Raw genomic sequence first — 20939 nt, 5'->3', positions numbered from 1 at the left:
TAAAAGGCTTGAGTGGTTTCCGCCCAAGTTGGAGGACTCCACGAACACCGGGAGGAGGAGACTTCACGCTGTGTGAAGATCTCTAAGCGCTGCAGATCCTTACGGTCCCAGCGCATTTCAAGCAGGCAACAGAGGTCTGATCAACCTCTAGCCTCTCCCCGTCGTCGATCGCAGTCCAGACGTATCCCTTCCCGCGCACAAAAGAACCGGACCCGCGGAGCCTTGCAAACTTCGTGAGAGTCCTTGCCGGACGACTTCGGAGCTCTTCTGCCCGGGTTCGAGTCCTGCAGGTTTATCTTCCCGTCGCCGAAAACCCTTGCGACGTACCCTCGTGCCCTGCAGGTTCGAGTTTTGTTTTGTTGTCTGTCTGTAACCGCAACTTAAGCAAGTTTTCCAGCTTACACCACTGCCATCTCGGTGTAAGTAAACAATCTTTAAAACTACCGCTACACGTTTGTGCCTAATTCCAGCTCGACGGCCTCCCCTCTCCGACCCGGCGTGCCCGGGCTGCTGGCCACAGCCCGCGTGCAGCACGGAAAAGGGCTCAGGTCGCTCCTGGCCCGCGCACAAATGTGATGCTGCTTTTTTTTTTTCAATATCTTAAAAATTGGCTTTGCCATTAATAAGATACTTGTACAAAAAAAGCTCAACCTTATCATTTATGTGGTGCACTTCTTTGTGTGACAGTTGTATGCTATTTTTCTGACCTTAGCTTTTCTTTCTAGTGCCTGAATTGCAGGCGTTTTGTCAGTACTTCTCTCATTTCTTTAGTTGTATGCAACTTGTGCAATGAGCTCCAGACAATATCACAACCCTAATCCCAAACAGTGCTTTTCTGCGTTGTCTGAATGCACATGGGCTCATGGTAGTTACCACATCTAGGGAGAACTGGTACTCGCCTAAGGCCTTGCTGAAGCTTGCTTGTGACAGAATTCAGTTGTATCATACAGTTGGCACAGGATAAAGAACGCCATTGCAGAGGAGATATTCTTTTCCCTATAAAGGTATTTCCATTTTGTTGAATTCTGCCACACCATTCCACAATTTGTATGAACTTGCATACGTTCATTGGGTCTCCACAGGTGCAGGTTTAGAGGCACATAGATCCAAAGGCAGAAATGAGGCCTACATTATGGAGTTACTGTTAAGGTCCATGGTTAAGGTCCTGTTTAGAATGTAAAGCAAGGATTAAATATCAATTGAAATAATGTAGAGTATCCTCTCCAATTTACACCACTTTGATTTTGACATCAATTATCAGGATATTCAAAATAAACCTGTCACGACAGGGGATAATTAAGGTAGCTTTCAGGGTGACTAGTTAAAATTACTAAAAATCAGTACTTTTGATCTTATTTTTTTTAAGCAATATTGATAAAGTAACAACTTAAATTAGGAAGCCATTTAATTTTTCAGCTTGTTCTAGTTCTTTTGGATATGTTGCAAATGTGCACTTCCATATATTAATCAGTTTGGATTTAAAATTTATTTTTATGAACTCGGGATATCCAGAGTTAAATGGTTTACTGCTTGTCTTGTGGTTAGTTACTGTGGCTTTCATTAATAATAATGTACTTTCAGACATAACTGCAAGGGTTTTCTTGTTCTTGCTTGGTTGCTTGTTATCCTCTGGGAATGTGTAATGAATTTGAGCTTGGTTAAATAATATTTGTTTGAGAGCTCTGGAGTCTAAAATCTCCTGTCTCACCACAGAAAGAATAAAACAAAAAAGTTTCCCCGTATTGACCACTAGTGCATCTCGCCTCTTAGAAGGAGTCAAGCCCTTGAAGGGTGAGAGGCCAGTTTAGGCAGCATGCTAAATTGGAGATTAATTTATCTGACTATAGACACCCAGGAATGATGTCAGGTAAAGCCAGTTGTTGTTGTGCTAAGTCAACTGGACTATAACCACGAATTAATTTTACATAGGCTATTTAAAAGCTGACCTTATTCCAGTGGAGTATGCCTAATTACACCAATGCTGATTTGACCTATAAAGCTGATAAGCTTCATATCCCACTCCAATTCTCCTGAGCTACCAAAGCAGTGATTTTCAAAGGCACCCAAAGGATTTAAGTGCCTAACTGTTAAAGAAATTCAATGAGAAATAAATGCCAAATTCCTATATGCTACTCAGAAAATTCAACAGAAGTCCTCAAAACCTTTTGTTTTTACAAAAGATTACGAAGTGTATGGCACTAAACTCTTTGCTAAGTGTTTCAAACTCTGTGCAGCTATTGTAGCTGCATACATTTAAACGAATATTACATGGGCATTTGGAGATTTCCTGTGAACATGTATTTAGCAGCTGATGTCCCTGGCTAGGCATCCTATGAGACTTATGAATACACACTTAACTATATTTTTACAGGTTAGGCCAATTAAGCTTGACAGCTTGTTTATAGTGGGCTTCTGCATGATGAGAGCCTATGGGCATGAGAGATGTGTTACAGGGGAGTTGGACATCGTTTGATTAATGCATTAAAAAAACCACACAGAAAAGTAAAGGAAAATTATATGACAGACATGAAAATTCAAGTCTGCAAAAACAATCTTTCCTTCCTTTTCTAGTGACATATAGGTGGACTCTGTACAGTTTTTATTCACCAGTGTCAGTGTTGCTCCTAACTTTGGCTCCCTGTATACAGACCCTGTGGGAATTCATATCCTGAGTGCAGGCAGGTGGGATTTTCAAAAGCTGTATGACTCATCTCTATCTAGGTTTCCCAGCATTTCCCATTATAAAAGATGCCCATGTCCTTTTCTTTGGGAAGTGGTCATATTTCCATCATTTGCAGCTTTTTACCATTTATACTGTTTCAGCCACATATGTGCTGCAGCCCTGCAAGGGAACTCAGCATTATAGGGATCTGATACTTGTTGTTCTCTTGGAAGACATTTCTTTAGCAAGGACTTAAAGGAAAACAATGGAGGCATGTAGAACTGGTTTCTAAGTTAAAGTAAGCATTTAAAAGGTCAGAAAGAAGAACATGGCGATAAAGAGACAAGTGGGGTATAAAGCATGGGGGAAATGGGGGAAAAATACAGAAGAGAAGAGGAAAATAACAAACAGTTTGGAAGTTTGACCATTAGACTTCACTAGAAGGTTTTGTAAGTGAAGTATCATAGTCGAAACAATTTGAGTTCAATTTTTTTTCTCAGCTTAGTCCAAGTATAAATTTCCCAGTTTACTCTCTTCATTATTAAATGCAGTATTTATACATTTAAATTACCTATTTGCACATTAAAATAATAATTGTACACACACATCATGTGCTCACGTACACGTGAACGCACACAGACATTCTCTCTCCTATGGCTTGGAAGACAAATAAATAGGATGTTTAATGAGAGAAAAAATCTAAGCTCTAGAAAATTCAAGAAGGTTTTACTGGGACATTCCAGATGTTCTTTTTTTCACTTCAAGTGTAAATCTGAGAACCGAACACTAGAGTACAAATTTATTTCTGTATTTTAATCACAGCATGCTATACTCTACACACAGTACAGCTGAGCAAGTAATGATCAAACTGATAAATGATTCAATCAGTTCTTATTTTGTCTTTCTTTACATTTTTGATAAATTTTAAAAACTTGCATCTGTAATAAAGCATTTACAAAGGAGTCACAGCATAGATGTTTCCTTACTTGTCATTTATCAGTTTGGCACGCTGCACCCTGTTGGCAAGTGTTGCTCCAGCTAGGAATGGGTTTCTAAAGATATTGGTTAGTAATCAGGTGGCAAACTTTGCAGATGATTCAAGATTGTTTAAATTAGTTCAGAATGGAGAGACTGGAAAAAGCTGCTGACGCATCTAACCAAACAAGGCACCAATGTGATCAATATTGACTAATACAAACTAATGCAAATTCGAGGGGATAACTCAAAATTGCTTATATATCTTTATTGGACTGTAAAGAAGAGGAATAATGATAAGCCAAGGTAAATTTAAAAATTAATGGATACAATTAATACAGTGCATTGAGCAGTAGGGGTGCGCGAAGTGGTCTCTATTCAATTCGGGTTCAGATTAGTTCCAAATCAGAGACAGTGATTCAATTAGTTGATTTGGATCACTGTCCCTGATTCAGTTTGGCCAAATCTGAAGATGATTTGGCCATAGACACAGCTTTAAAAGTTTGTTTGTTTTTTTTCTACATACCTTGAAGTAGCAGGCATGGTTCATGATCACTGTGATGCTGGGGCACATGGGGCATCCTACAGGAGTGCGGGGGGCCCTCCATGTGCTCAGCGGCGACCCCAGAAGTGAACTGGAAGTACTTCTGGTCCACTTCCAGGTCTGCTGGGGAATGCGCTGTCCCCCACCCCCCCCGATCAGCTGCAGGGGGACCCCAGGTGCTCCCCCTGGACCCAGGTGGCACCAGTCACTGAGCCATGGAGGTGCAGGCGGGCCTCTTCATGCTCCCCGGCGGACCTGAAAGTGGACTGAAAGTGCTTCTGGTCCACTCCTGGGTCTGCTGCTGACCATGCTGTGGAGCCCCCATGCTTCTGTGGGGCACTCCATGTGCCCCAGCATAGCAAAGTTCACAAGCCATAGCTACCTAGAGGTATGTAGAAAAAGCATTTAAAGCTGTCTCTACATTCGAATCTCTGAATCTTTTTCCAAATCTCTCCAAATCAATTCAGAGGGTTCTGATTCAATTTGGAGAAATTAAAAGGTCCTCTGATTCAATTCGGATTCGGCAATTCAGCCACCGAATTGAGCCGAATCTTCACTGAATTGAATCGGGGACCAAAGCTTCACACAGCCCTATTGAGAAGGTTGATAATTTTTTAGTAACTTAGGTTAATTTACAGCTTTTTAGTGCAGGTTGAGGTGAAGAATTTAAGGGTGTGCAAAATGGGCCCTATTCTATTCAGCCTGAATCGGGGACAGTGATTCAATTCATTGATTTGGATCACTGTCTCTGATTCGATTCAGCCAAATCTGAAGATGTGATGCTAATTCAGAGAATTCAGACATAAACACAGCTTTAAATGCTTTTTCTGCATACTTTGAGGTACCAGGTGCAGCTCGTGAATGCTGCGATGCTGGGATGGGTGGAACATTCTGCTGGGTGGGGGGGGAGGGGACGCATGCTCGGTGGTGAACCTGGAAGTGGACCGGAAGCACTTCTGCAACTGGTCGGCAGCTGGTGTCTTCAGGGTCCAGGGGGGCACCCAGGGTCCCCCCCATGACCGATTTGCTTAGCTGGGCGGGCACAGGGCGGGGGGGACCCTGGCGCGCTCCACAGTGGACCCAGAAGTGGACCAGAAGTGCTTCTTGTCCACTTCCAGATCTGCTGCTGAGCACTCTGGTGAGCTCCCTGCACTCCTGTGGGATGCTCCATCTGCCCCACCATCGCAGCATTCATGAGCCACCTCCTGCCTTGAGGCAGGTAGAAAAAACATTTAAAGCAGTGTCTATGGCTAATCTTTACGAATGTCTCCGAATCAATTCAGAGATATTAAAGAGTCTCTTGATTCAATTCAGATTTGGGGATTTGGCCACCAAATCGGGCTGAATCTCCACTGAATCAAATCAGCGGCCGAAGCTTTGCACAGCCGTGGTGAACATCAGCCTTTTTTGTATAACATGGATTTTATTTTTAATATTCCTTTTCTATTTCTACCTTAACATCACAAATAAGCAACCAAAATAAAGTTTATTTTTATTTTTATAGTCCGAAATACTGATTTTCAAGGTTATCAAGTAACTGAACATGTGTGATTGCCATGTTTTAATAGATGCAAAATCAAGTAGCAGGGGTACTAGTCTAGGATTTGGGTGTCCCTCCTGCCCCAGACTTTTTGGGTCCTTCAGTAAGTCACTTAGCCTCATAACACCCGTGCTCCCATATTTTATAAATACGGACAACAGTACTTCCTACAGGGCTGTTGTAAGAATACACTGTGAAGTGCTCTGTGCCATGGTGGTAGTGGACACGTAAATATTTAAATTAATGGTGTAAACTATGTAAAAACCTTAATATTCTTATAGACCAGTGGTGTTCAACCACTAGCCCACCGGCAGAATCCAGCTTGTGTAGCCATGTCATCCAACCTGTGGTGCTCCACACAGGTCCAGAAATTCAGTGGTGGGATTGTGGCGGTGTCATTAATTGCTGTAGCTATTAATACTTCCAGTGCTCCCCTGTTGCCAAATTTCCAGACCCATTGGGAGTCCTGCAGGCCAGATAACACAGCGCTGTGCACTGGACCACACTAATATACAATGTTGCTCTGTGGCTGGATCTGGCACATGGAGTTAGGCCAGTGTATGGCATCATTTCACATCTGAATCTGGCATGCCAGACTGTGCCTGTAGAGTGACCTCCCACATCAACCCCATGCTGGATCTTTGCCACAGACCAACCCTGTTCATGAGATCTGGCCTATGGATTGGCCCTGTATCACTCTTCCTGCTCACAGGGTTAGAAGGTTGAGCATTAGGGCTGTGCTAAGCTTCAGTCCCTGATTTGATTCAGCGGAGATTCGGCCCAATTCAGTGGCTGAATCTCTGAATCCAGATTGAATCAAAGGACCCTTTAATCTCTCCAAATCGATTCAGAACCCTCTGAATTGATTCAGAGAGATTTGGACAGATTTGGCCATTTGGACATAGAGACAGCTTTAAATGTTTCTTCTACATACTTCTAGGTAGCAAGGGCTCATGATCCCTGTGCTGCTAGGGCAGATGCAGCAACCCACAGAAGCATGGGGGGGGTTCCCAGTGCGCTTGGCATCAGACTCAGAAGTGGACCAGTAGTACTTCCGGTCCACTTCCTGGTCCACCAGGGAGCATGCTGGGTCCCCTCCTCCACACCCCCCTAGCTTGGTGACTGGTGCCTCCTGGGTCTGGGGGGGGGGCACCTGGGGTCCTCCTGTGGCCAATCACCAGGCCAGGTGGGGTATGGAGGGCCCCCCTGCATGTTCCCTGGCAGACCCAGAAGTGGACCGGAAGTACTTCTGGTCCACTTCTGGGTTCACTGCTGACCATGCTGGAGAGCCCCCCACGCTGCTGTGGGATGCTGCATCTGCCCCAGCACCTCAGTGATCACGAGCTGTGCTGCTACTTCAAAGTATATAGAAAAAACTTTTAAAGCTGTGCCTGCCTGTGTCCTAATTGCTGGCTCACCACATCAGTATTGAATCGTCAGATTTGGATTTGGCTGAATTGAATTGGGGACAGTGATTCTAATCAACTGATCGAATCACTGTCCCCGATTCGGGCCGAATCCAAATCAAATAGGGCCCGTTTTGCACAGCCCTGTTGAGCATCACTGTTTTAGACAGTTCAATGAAATACTCTTATGTGGAGTAGCATTCAAAAAAGTAAACTGTGCAAAAATGCATAAAGCATGGTACATTCAAGAATGCAGAAATGTGTGTTCTGTAATTCAGTGAAATGCTCCCACCAGGATTTCTGCTTTTGGTTCTGATCCCTCTGCCTCAAAAAGAACAGACTAGAAATCCATCAGATTGAGATGGGAGATGAATGATCAGTGGGAGGAAAAAAACCCCTCTCATTTGAACTTTTAGACTGAATAGATTGTGGCAGCTTACATTTGAGAGGAGGGGAAAAAGAGGGAACAAAATATGTGGAACAAAATAATGAATTTTACAAAGAAGATCGGTTGTGAGCATCTATTTCCCTGCTTAACAAAACAAAAATAATTGAAAATAAGGAGACCATTTTAATGAAAGGAGACAAATTCAAAACTGCTAAAAGGCAATACACTTTTACAAAGCATACAATCGGGTTCCAGAGTTCATTTTTTAAAGGTTTCACTAAAGCCAAGCAATTGGCAGGGTTCAGAAAGGATTGGGTATTTGTATGGATAAAAAGAACAACTAAAGTTTTTATACTAAGTATTACATAAACTAATAACTAAATAACAAAAAAGGGCTCTAGAAGCAAAAAATATACATCATGTTTCAAGGCACAAACCAATCTCTAGCTAGAAGGCAACTTTTCCTGGGGGCAGGATGGTCCATAACTGTAGGAAGCCCTGCCATGGACACTTTGTTCAATACAGTCAGTGCTAGCCATAGTCAGAAGTATAGTTAGATGGCTAGCCAGATCCAGTACGGCACCTCTTATGTGAGTCCGCATAAGAGGAGCTTTATATGTAATATTGAGCTGTTATTCTGTGATCAAACTTAACATTACTACATTCTAATTTATGCATAAGCTTATCAACAGATTCTCAGGCTAAAATATAGGCAGTTAAATATATTTATCTAATTGAAAGTCAGTAAGATTTAGCTTTCTAAAACACAAAGAAAAGGACTTGTACTCTCAAATCACCAAGGACAAAATTTTAAAAATCTTCAAACTCTTTTAAAACATAAATAAAAAAAATTCCTATCCATTGCAAAGCAATTTGATAAAATATGTGCATGGTATTATTAAATTGCCAAGAAATGTAAATAACCAGTAGAACTGGTAGAATTTAAATTTTTTACTTTAAATTTTCTTTTCTCACCATCACTTCTAAAAACTATATTTTTCTGACATACTCTTGACTATATAAGCTTTATTGTTATAAACCTTCTTATTTTGTTATTCTTCTTACTCCCCATTTTTTTTCTTGAGTTATGATGTTGTCCTTTTATTTAAATTGAAAACTTTATAGATTTAGGAATATAGCTCTCTCTTTGTCTGTCTGTAAAGTCCCTAGCACACTTAAGCATAATCACAATCATAAAAATCTTTAAGTGAAACCTTTCTACTAGATGTCTTGTTAACATTAAATAAAGATCTTCTATACAAGCACATTTAAAAAGTAAGTAAATGTTTTCTTCTTAAGGACTGCAAAAATTTAGAAAACAAATTAGAAAAACTGGGTTGGTTTGATTTTTTTTTTTTTTTTTTTTTTTTTTTTAAATCTTTTTGTAGTGTACTGAAATATCTTATCTTATCCCAAGATCTCAAATTTTTCCTTAATGTCTTAAACCCTTATAAATAAAGCACTGAATTATCAGACAGCACCCTTCATCACAAGGAATTACGCACTTAGCCTTTGACTCCTACCAAAGCTGTTACTGATGTCATTCATGTTTTCAAGACCTTAAACTGCAGCTGACGTACATGGATCCTTTCCTCCATAGCATCATACGGGGTTGGTGTAACATAAATTTGACTGTTGCAATTCTCCCTCTCTTTGTATTTTGAAGGTTCAACCATGCATATGGTCTGGTGACTAGGACACGGGACCAGGGGTTGGGTGATCTAAGTCTTATTTTTATTTCTGGCCTTGACTTTCTGACCTAAGGAAATCATAGTTTTTCTTTTTGTTTATAAATACTGGATAATATTTTACTGCCTTGGGGCACCGTCAGGAGTATGTTTAATTAGGAATCAAGTATTTCTACTCTTCTATATGATGTGCTAGATGGTGTCCATGTGCCACTGTCTTTCTCATCTTCTAAATTTGCCCTTTGTAGAGGGAATGGATAAATTCCTGTGTGGCAACACAGGTGGAAGTATTAAAATCCATGAAAAAGCTGGAGAGTTTGGCACTATGTACTTGTCCCTCTCTGCACCACTTGGCAGAATTAGCTTGGCATGGGGAAGCACATACTGTAAATCGTAAGAAGGTTTAGTGGTGAATTCGTCAACATTTGCAGACGCAGTTTACCTGTTTCAGGCGCGACCACCCTGGGGTCCCTTTTTAAGGCTGAAAGATAAAATCCAGCTCTTCGTGTTTACAGTGTTCTACTAAATATTAATAAAGCAGTGTCAGTCCTCAGTCTGACTTAATTTGCTGTAGCTAGCAGCAGTCATGATCTTTGTAATAATTATATTCCAAAACAGGAGTTTTGTGCAAGTGTTCTTTCCTAGGAGCACCTACATAAGACGCTTACTGCAGACTTGCCTATTTAGCTCTGCAGTAAAGCATCACCACCTACATGTGTGGAGTTATTAGGCTGGAGTAAACTAGTTAACTCAATCATAGGTTAGTACTGCCTGACACAAGTAGTATCCTGTGGTGGAGTTATTTACTCTGCCGCAACGCATGTGTAGGTGGTGACTAGGGCTGGCTGGGACGTGAGGGTGCTATAGTGCGGGAGCTGCCTGCCAGCCCCTCCACAGCACATTGATCCAGAGTGGAGCAGATCCAGGCTCACAGGCTGACCACCACCACCCCTGGACCTCCTGCCATCTGGGGCTGCACCACTCTGGCTCAATGTGCTGTAGTCCCAGGTGCACATGTAAACACTGCACCCAAGAGTAATAAACTCTGGTGCAAAGAGTTGATTGCATCGCATTAATATCATGTGTAAATGTGCCCACTGTGGTTTAAAAACAGATATCTGCAAATGCCAGCTCAGATTATGTTAAATATGAGAGTCCCTTGGATTTAAGTATGCTTCCGTAATCTGGATAATTGACTCTGTGAGGTCATTTTTATTAATTATGTTACCATTTTGTTAAATATTTAGCATGCAGGTTATTAATTTTTGAGTCCTTAACACAGGCTTGCATTGAGTCTTTTGGGCGGGGGTCTACTGTGCTTAGCTTTACTGGGTCAGTCAACCCTAAGAAGATGACATATACCATTTACAAAATCAGTATCCCCTTTGAGCCATTGTATTGTACCCTGCTTTGCTTAATGCTTTTGCCTGTGTAAAACTGATGTGATCACTTATAATGGCTCTATCTTAGTGCTCATACTTGATATCATATTTTAAAGAGGTAAATGATGTTAGATTCGCAGTGAGCCTGTAATCAGGGACCCAATCAGTCCCACCAAAACCATGTTTAATCAGAAAGCTAGAATGTAAGTCCCTCCTTCATCTCTCTTCACATGTCTCTAACAATTGTGAGTTATTTACTTTTGAAACTCTTGCAGACCAGAGCCTTTCTGGTCTGCTGGGTAATTATGTAATTAGGCAGGGATTTAAAAAAAGGATTTTAACTACCCAATAGATTAGCATAGGTCCTTCATGGTTCTTCTGGTCTACTGGATAATTACATAATTTGACTGGGTTTAAGTTACTTTCATGCGCACATGCCAGACTGGAAAGGTTACCTTTAGTACAGTCTTGTTATTAAAAAGTTCAAAAAATCTTTTGGAACAAATAAAGAGAACAAAATTGTCAGCTTTCCTATGGAGAACACTACCCCAATGTGTTAATGACAACTGGTAAATAGGTAGGTTGCCTAATTTGACAAAATAGATTTTAAGCTGCATAACTGAGTTTTTATATAAGCATGTGAAGTGATTTAAAGAAAACAGAACTCCCTTGAGTCAGATTCTTTGCCGAGGATGGAGTTGTTCCATTAGCCAAGAGACTGACAGAATTTGAATTGCTGTCTGCAACTCTAGTAAATAGCATTGTTCTCCTAATTTTAGAGAAGGATATGACTGACCTTTGCGACTAGGGACAGAAATTATACATAAACCAGTATAAGCGATTGGAAACCAGGTCAAATCTGTAACACAACAGAAGTTCAGTGCATGTAAACTTCTTTCAAAGTGGCTGAAATTAGTTTAAGATAAACCTGGATGGATGTACTATCAGACTGCAGGGAGCAGGAAAAAAGTGACAATTTTCACCCAATTTAGGTGGAAAAAGCAGTCTATAGCCATGACCAAACATAGGTGCACGGCTGCAGACTGCTTCAGAAATGGTCAGTCAGGTGAAAAGCTGACCTCTCATTGCACAAGAGGTCAGATGAAGACATTTCAAAACAGAGCATCTTCTGTAACTTCGGTCTGCCTGCCTCCCAGCCTCCAAGCTGTTTTCAGAGTGGGAGGAAGGAAAGAAGTAGGGGGAGTTTGGTTTGGAGGGTTTTCAGCCCCCACTGGAAGGTGTGGCAGGCATACTGGAGCCCCCTCCTTCCCCCCAATGAGGAGGGTCTCCAGTTCACCCACCCCACCCTCTAGCACCAGCTGTGAAGCCCCTAGAATGAGCTCCCTCTGCTCCCTTTCTCCCCTCCCACTCTGAAACTTTGCAGCCCCACAGGGAGCAGGGGCCGCTGCTAGGGGAAACCAGCTTCAGGCTCACAGCCAACAACTACGTTCCCCTTGCCCCTGGAACCAACAGTGAACTTCTGTTTGTTCCAGGTGATCATTGTGACTCAAAATAATTCCTGCAAAATGTTCTCAGTTACTGCAGGGAGCTTCACTTCTGTCTGCATCCTAACTGATTTAAATTAAATTGATTTATTGAACTTCTGTCCCATATCCCCTCCAGATTCAAGTTAACTCACAGTCCCCCAGCATCCCAGGATGCTTTGAACCTCTCCTGCATACCCCTCCTTATAGAGTGGGTGGGCTAGCCTTGGCCCAAGCTTCTGCTCCACCTGAGCAGGAAGGCATGCTCTAGCACCCCCCAGGCTGTGGCCTGGGCCACTGCAGGCATGTGGCTACATTTTTGGAATCAAAAGCGAATGTCTGTTCACTTGCTTATCTGTTCAATCTATGGGGCTTAGACTAACCTGCAAAGATTGAATCGACTCAGCTCTGGACTTTTTGTCTGTCTGTACTTAGCCAGGATGATAGAGAGGGCATGCCTCTTCTCAAACAAACTGTAGGCTGTTTAGGGAGGGTATTTCTTACATTTCCTCTTTGCACTCTTTTCCTGGTATCAGCATATCCATAACTGTGTGAAGTATTGATATTTAGACCTATTCATGTTGATTCTGTTGGTGTAATGCCACTCTCTTCCTGATTTACTTGGCTAGATAAGGAAGTCAACTCCCCAAACTGAGGCAATGTAACAATCTTAAAATTTGTTTCAAGTCGCCCTCATGGTGTTTGTCTTGGATCTGCTTATTGGCATATGCTCAACGTTTCTGTAAGGTAGTTCCATTGTAGCAGAGGCCTGCTTCCTGGTGGTATTCTGGGGCATGGTGCACAGGCAGTGTAGACATGTGCAGCATTGAATGGCCAGTTCCTGCCTCTCATCAGTTTGATAGCAGTTTCCAACACTACTTGTTAGATATTTATTTTTAAAAATCTAACACCTTCATTCTTTTTTCCCATTCACCCCTTATTCACAAAGCAATTTTGATATTCTTTGGGTGCTTTCTTAAAACTTTCCTTTGCTATGATACCTGTAGAAAACTTGCCAAGAGTTGTCATAGGACGTTGGCATCCTCCGTGTTTCTCATGCTGATTTGTTGGGGTTTTTTTGTTTGGGGTTTTTGTTTTTTTTGTTTTTTTGTTTGTTTGTTTTTTTTGGGGGGGGGGTTGTCTCATTGTTTCCTTGTACTTCCCTTATCTGTCCAAATTCATCTATTGTCTCTTGTCTTATGATTAGAATGTAAGCTCTTCGGAGCAAGGGCTGTCTTTGTTTTGTGTTTTGTGTACAATACCTTTGTACAATAGAGTCCTGCTCCCCTTGGTAATACAAATAAATAATAGACAGTTTCAAGCCTCCAACTGCAGAAATGTGATCCAAAGATCTTAGAACAATGGAAAGAAAACTTAGAACTAGGGAAGAATTTCTCATCGCCTTTAACATGCGTGGGAAAGAGGGAGAACTAGCTAAACCAGAATTGTCATATTATATTTCTCTTATCTTGTGGAGGACACTCTGAATCTACAGTCTGATAGTACACATTAACCACAGACAAAGATACATGCTGGCCATGGCCACAAAGATCAATACTAAGAGCTTGTTTCGAAGAAACAGAAATCTAGAGGGAGAGAAATTCTGTTTTTTGTCTAAATCTGAAATCTATTAAATCAATGTAGTGCTGCTGTGTCTAACTGTAGCTCTTACACCTATCTTTTCTTTCAACAGCCTGCTTTTTTCTGTATAGTTTAATGCACTAGAAAGTCTAGGTTTTACACTGAAATAAACTATAAATGGGACTCTTCTTCCCAAATATTCATAGTCTGTCACTCTGGGGCTTACTAGCTCTGCTGACAAAGAAACTGATTTGAATTTGTTTAGCTGAAGGTAAAAATGTAAAATCCTTTAATTCTTTTATTTTTTATCCCTTTGTGGCATTGCTTTAATCTTTGCTGCTGTCCATCTCTCGGTTAACATCACTATTTCAAAGTTTGAGCAAAGTGGAATTGAAGTAACTGCTGCTACCCAAAAATAGCATTGATAAAAATCAACACATTAAATAATTAAAATATCTTTTATTCAAATGCATTTAAAAAAACTAACCTATATATTTGCATTACAAATTTAATTTTAAATTAAGGCTTGGTCCAGACTTTTACTGTAATTTCAATTGACTTAAAACATATATGTAAACAGTACAGGCTTACAGCTTAAATTTTATAGAAAATCAGATCACTGGTTGAACGTCACTGGTTAGACACCTAAAATCAGACTTTGCTTAAGTGCAAACTAGGTTTTGTGGGCCATTACCTCTTTTGCTGGGGCAGAAGGAATACTTCTTCATTTCAGTTTATTCAGGGAGTCAGTTTAATGACTATTTTATTTTAAGTTGAGAAAATCTATTGGGAATTCAAAAAGCAAGAATATTTGTTTTCATTTTCCAATATATAAATGAAAATTACATTTGAGAGGATGAGTTCTACTGGCTCTAGAATTTGGAGGTGGTGGTGGCTAGAAATAATCAGTTCATGTTTATCACAGATAATAATACATATTTGTTAAGTATATCAGTTTGAAATACAAATCATACTTTGATCAACCTTATTATGCATTCTGCACATATATGATAGTTTTACTTAATTAATAGGAAATGTTTTTAAAATATTGCTTTATGCATTTTAACTGAATTTAATTGAAATTCAGCTTGCCACAAATCATGTAAAAATAACATTTTTCTGATATGATAAAACATAATTAAGAGTTGGAATGAATATGTGTTAATTTATAGAATTGCTTAAATACACTCGTATAGATTCAGTGTATTTTGTTAGTACTGGGCACATCTACATGCTGCCCTATGGCAGGATTTGTCAACTGGGGATATGCATACCCCTGGGGATACTTGGGAAGGCCCTAGGGGGTACACACAGGCAGGCAAGGATGGAGCGTCTCTGCCCACCACCCCATGCCGCTCTGCGTCTGTCCATCAGGGGTACACTTATTAAAAAATATTGAAAGCCCCTGCCCTATGGTTATGTTGTTACTGCACTGTGCTTTAGTATTTTCTTTTTGGAGTACTAAAGCACGGTGCAGTAACTGCCCATTCTGTGGTGTATGTGCAGTGCAAGGTTGTTTTTAGCAGCTACTTCACTGTAGTAGCAAGCTATAACAGGGGAGCATACTACTATAGTGAAGTAGCTATTGGTCACGTGTAGACGCCCCTGGATGCTACATCACCGTAGTGCATTGCTACAGTGATATAGCATCACGAGTAGATGAGTGAAGACTCGAGGAGATTATAAAATCTAAAAAACCTGCTTCCACAGTGCTCAGTTTAAGGTTTTAAATTTATAACAGAATTTTTCAGGATGATCTTCAACTCATTTAAGTGAAATTGATCACACTTGGATTTTAATTATAGAGGTACAAGATCCCTAAAGTCAGTGGTGTTACTCCAGATTTATACTGTGGAAAGCAGAATGGGGACAGAATAACTAAATTATAAAGAGCTAAGGGGGAAGAAAGGACCTACTGCGTGTCAGTCAGCAGGTTTGCAGTAACTATGACATCTGAATGAAGTTAGCTTAGCCCAGCATGAAACAGGGTTAAGCTTACTGTGGTTTAGTTTCCTTTTTTCAGTGGGAGAAGAGCAGATACACACAAAAAAAGTTACTGCAGAGCAGCTGATGCGTGGTAAATCCCAACATAAACCCATACTTTTAACTCATTATAATTAATTGATGGCCATACCCTGAGAACAGATTTCATTCAATGATTTTTAACAGACATTAAAATGACATTTAAAATTAAGCTACAACAAGAAACGTTCTATTTACTGTAGGAAAATATCTGGATTTCAAAGTAAAGCTGGTGTGAAGTGAAAGACATGCTTAAAACCTTAAATTACTGTTAATTATATTGTTATATTTTGGGTTTTTTTTGTCTCTACAGGTTTTCCTTCTGCGTCCATCAGAAATTCATTATGGCAGCCTGCTGTGAGCAATGACATTTTCTGAAGAATATAGATGCCAAAAAGCCAGACAGAAACAGTGGCCTTGTTTTCCTCTTACTCCAACCTATTGAAATGGCACTCTTAAGCTGATACTGTTGACTATTGTTAGCAAGACAAACTCTTGGCTGGACTTTTTTTTCATGATCCCTACCCCAATGTTTTGATGAATGGTTGACCGTGACATCATGTAGTAGGCCCTGAAGTGTTGTCATAACAGTTGCAATGGTTTTATACACTTCCCCATTTCCCAACAGCTTTCTGTCAGGTCTGCATTCCTTTTCTTGGGGCCTGATTTTCCCATGTTATTGGTTTGCAGACAGGCTTGTAGCCTCTTTTGTTCCAACCAGCTATGAAAAACGTCAAAGGTCAGATGACCCCTGCTACTTTCATGCACTCTGTATCATCATCACTACTCCCATCTACCTGGCACTCCTGGTGGCATCTCTTCCTTTTGCCCTGATTGGTTTCTTCTTATGGTCACCTCTCCAGTCAGCCAGAAGGCCATATATTTACTCTAGGCTAGAAGACAAGAGCCAGGTCAATGGAGCTACACTACTCACTGAATGGAAAGCTACCAGCAATGGGAAAAGTTTCTGCTTTGGCAGTGCCAATGTTTGCCTGCTACCAGACTCCCTGGCAAGGTTTAATAATGTTTTTAATACACAGGCACGGGCTAAAGAAATTGGACGAAGGATACGAAATGGGGCAAGCAGACCACAGATCAAAATATATATAGATTCTCCTACTAACACATCCATCAGTGCAGCAAGTTTTAGCAGTTTGGTCTCTCCCCAAAGTGGAGATGGCACTAACCGTGCAGTTAATGTAGGCATCAAAAGGACAACATCTATGGAATATAAAGGAGACAATTCTGGTTCAAACAACAGTGAAGATGGCAGAGATGCTAAAAGTGGAGCAGGAGAACCAAATGAAGGAGAGGACAATAACACATGTATAGTACGCATAAGTGGAGAGGATAATGGTCACATTTCAGACCCAGATGTGGATACTGTTATTAGCCAGCCAAATAACAGTGGGCCTGCAGACCACACATCAGAGGGTGACTCAGAGAGCCCAAAGGGTCAAGCACCCAACCATAAACAAAAAGATGGAGATTCTGGGAGTTTAGACAGCTACACTGCCTCACGAGAGTCCCTAGTTAAGGTTCGCATTGGAGATGGCACAGTGGACCAAAGCAGCATTAATAACAAGCTTCTTTACAAAGCCTCAATCATGAAGAAGACTTCTGTGAGGAAAAAGAAGCATATGGATGAGGCCTTTGACCATGAGATCTCTGCTTTCTTCCCTGCCAACTTGGACTTCCTGTGCTTGCAGGAAGTATTTGACAAAAGAGCAGCAGAGAAATTGAAAGAGCAGCTCCATCACTATTTTGAATACATTCTGTATGATGTTGGGGTCTACAGTTGCCATGGCTGCTGTAGCTTTAAGTTTGTAAACAGTGGCTTGCTTTTTGCCAGCCGCTATCCAATTATGGATGCTACCTATCACTGTTACCCCAATGGAAAAGGAACAGACTCCTTGGCTTCTAAGGGAGCTTTGTTTCTCAAGGTAAGAATTTTTTTTAATCAAACCCACAACTCTCTTTTTCAAGTGAATGCTTTATTATAATGCTATTTAATTGGCTGGCAATCAACTCTTTTGGAGATGGGTCAAAACGTCAGTATTTTTTAATCTGGATCATCTGTAGAGTTGCTTTTGTGGACCAACTACTGTACAGAAAAGTGGACATACATGAAATGATGAGGAAGGTTTGGGGTGAGGGTCCGAGTTAGTTTTAAGGTGCCAAAGTATCAAGTAGTCCTTCTGAGATTTGTATCATCTTGCAGTTATCTTTTAAATAAAGCATACATACTTCAAGAGCTAAATAGTAATGAAGGATAGATAGTGACTGTGTGCATCTTTACAAAGAACATTGAAGTGGTCAAAAGATAAGTTGTCATAAAAACTAAAAGCACCTTTTTTAAATTGGGTATTTCAAAAAATATATTGAACCATCTTTTTAGTACAGTAAAAGCCCTACTATCCAGCATTCTACTAGCTACTCTAACTGGAATTTCTGGCCAGCTGGCCTGACACAGGGTGGGGGGGAGGAAGGGAAACCCACCACCCTGCACAGCCGCCACTCCACATCCAGGTGCCACCACCCCCACTCACCCCCATTCCACTTCCTACTGAAAACCACCGGCCTCAGGTTACCAGAATTTTTAGATACCTGGCACCCCCCATTCCCCACTCATGCTGGATAACAAGGCTTTTACTATATGTAACTATCTTCCATTGTTTGGCATGATGACTGATAATAGGGAAAAGGAGAGAAAAACAAAGGAAAATGATGAGCACTGAAAATGATGACAGTATATTGTGCATAGCTTGTAGCCAGAGATCCAAATCCAATTTTTGGTATTGGAGCTCAGGCGCTTGCAGAAGTCCGGTTTTAAGAAATCTGTCTCCAATTATTTTAAATCCAAGGTTTCAACAGTACTCCCTAAAACTGTACAAAATCCATTGCTGCAAGTCTCGCTAAGAATAAAGGTCCGAGCCAATGTAAATGAATACTGGTGGGAGCTTGTGTAATTTTGTCTTTGAGGCATACATGAAGATGAATAGCTAATAGAATATTTTGGTAACTTAGTAAACACTTGTAACAATAAAATAAAAACCTTGCACTATTAAATGAAGTACAAATTTAAAATCTGATTCTGACTTTTGTAGCTTATTGCTAAGTAAAGTTTATTCCCTCAACGTTCACAACTTCATACATAAAACAAGCATAAACATTGAACAACATAGAAATTACACAAATCACAAAGACTCCTCTTTAATATACGCATAGTATGGATTAAAAGATTAAACCCAATCTGCTTTCATCTGCCCATTGCTGAGTCACTGATTTCTTACCCTGAGGCAGGCAGCAGTGCCTTCATTCCCCTTGTAGAAAATTAAGCCTTTGTTCAAAATTCCATTGGGATGATAGACTTAATTATTGATTCAAGTCCTTAAATAAAGTCTCAGTTGAGCAGTGGATAGGGGGCTGATTTACTATAAAGACTTTGAAAAGGCCAAATTCACTGAAAATAGTACAGACCTCAGACCCAGCTGAAAAACGGTATTTAACTAATTATGTGAGCCTGAAGATTTGATTTAATTTCAAAGACATTTTTCTTTTGAATTTTGTACTCTGTTTTGAAACGCTTTTCCAGTCTGCACTTTGCATAGAAAGTAAGAACAAGCCATTTCTTTTGCTCATGGAAGGTGCAGGAATAATCTATACAGTATTTTTTGGTTTGATTCATAACATGTTTTTAGTTAAAGTTTTAACACTTTTACAAGTGTGAACCTAACATAAAAAGTATCATACTGAGGCAGACCAATGGTCCATCTAGCTCAGTATCCAGTCTCCAACAGTGGCAGGAGTCTGAATGCTTTAGACGAAGAGCATGTCAACTGGGCATATCTAAAATGATTGATCCTCTGTTTATTACTGTCCCTAGTAGCCACCATCATTGGTTTAGCCAGTGGGTACAGCTCTGACTGTTCTGTTTAATAGCTATTAATAGTCCTATTGTCCATGAGTTTGTCTAGTCCCTTTTTGAACCTGGCTATACTTTTCACCTCTAACACCCTCCTGTGGTATGAGTTCCACAAGTTTATTGGAACAATAACCTACAGTAAGTGCGGGTTTAGGATATTATGGGCCTGACCTAAAATCCTTTGAAATCATAGGAATTTCTCTACTGACTTCAGTGGACTTTGAATCAGGTCTTATACTGGGATGCCAGTCTGACAGTCTCCTGTGGAATGTGTTTCTAGCAGGAACTTGGAACTCTGGAATGTAACCTGGAGAAGAATTCATGTTACAAGGCCCTACCGCTTGTATCACAGAGTAAAATAATACATTTTATTGTGTTTGGAGAAATAGTAGTGAGATTTCAGAGGATAGACAGCTGTTTTTAATAAGAGTTTAAACTACATTAGGAGAAGGCAAGATAGAGTTGAACCTTTTAGACAAACTAAATCAGAGATGTATAATCTTACACTTTTCTGCACCTATTTGACAGCTCTTCTCCATTCCCTTAACCTTACGCATCTCTGATTCAGTTAGTCTGTAAGGGGCAACTCTACCCTGCCTTCTGTCTAATGCACTGGCAATGTGTAGGGGGTGCAAGTGGGTGCACATGCACCCCCTGAGATTGGCAGTGCACCCCCTGAAAAAAGCCTGCGGGAAGTCACCATGCCCCCCCAGCCTCCAGGGGCATGCATCGTTCATGGCCTAACTTCAGACTAAAAACACCTCTCTCTACATTAGAAAAGTGTTCAGGTGATGTTGTAGCCATGATTGTCCAGGACCTATGTAAAAGGCAAGGATTTGGGGGGTGATATATTTTATTAGACAAACTGTATAGCTGGGGAAGATGTTAGATGAGCTTTTCAGCACAAGGTGCCCTTCCTCTAGTCTGGGAAAGAAACAGACACAGCTTAAGCTAAGTAGCAGATACAACAATAGCCTGCATGTAACTCTACATGTAAATAAAGAGCCTGTTTTAATAGGAACAGAGGAAGACTGTCAATAGGAGCAAAGAGACATTAGCAGAAGTAGCAAAAAACAAAACAAATGCAATAAAAAGGATGAGCTGCTTAGTAGGGCTAGGGACAGACATTTAAAAAGCCTGAGCATGAACTGATTCACTCTTTGCAGGTTAGTCTAACCTGGCTAGGCTAAACCAGTTTGTAACCGTAAAGACATTCCCTCTGGACTGAAAAATGTCAGGCACATGCCTGCAGTGGCTCAGGCTAGAAGCAGGGGGCACTAGAGCAGGCCTCCCTTCCCTTCCACAGGGCTGAGCTGAGGAGGGCGTGGCCAGGCTTCAGCAG

General features: G+C 40.8%; 1 protein-coding gene across 5 annotated transcripts in view; it reads left to right on the top strand.

Annotated features, from left to right (window-relative positions):
* Window positions 1-20939, top strand: part of SMPD3 (sphingomyelin phosphodiesterase 3) — a 177969-nt gene that overhangs the window by 99420 nt on the left and 57610 nt on the right. For all 5 annotated transcript variants that reach the window (XM_006019063.3, XM_025198454.1, XM_006019061.3 and 2 more), the window contains one exon: window positions 15986-17615. In XM_006019063.3, coding sequence (XP_006019125.1) covers window positions 16269-17615 — 1347 coding nt within the window. In that variant the 5' untranslated portion in view covers window positions 15986-16268. The remainder of the gene's footprint in view (window positions 1-15985; window positions 17616-20939) is intronic.

Source organism: Alligator sinensis, unplaced genomic scaffold (genome assembly GCF_000455745.1).
Source record: "Alligator sinensis unplaced genomic scaffold, ASM45574v1 scaffold97_1, whole genome shotgun sequence".
NCBI classification, from domain to species: domain Eukaryota; kingdom Metazoa; phylum Chordata; order Crocodylia; family Alligatoridae; genus Alligator; species Alligator sinensis.
The sequence above is the reverse complement of the archived record's forward strand: the minus strand, read 5'-3'. Positions and strand labels throughout refer to the sequence as shown.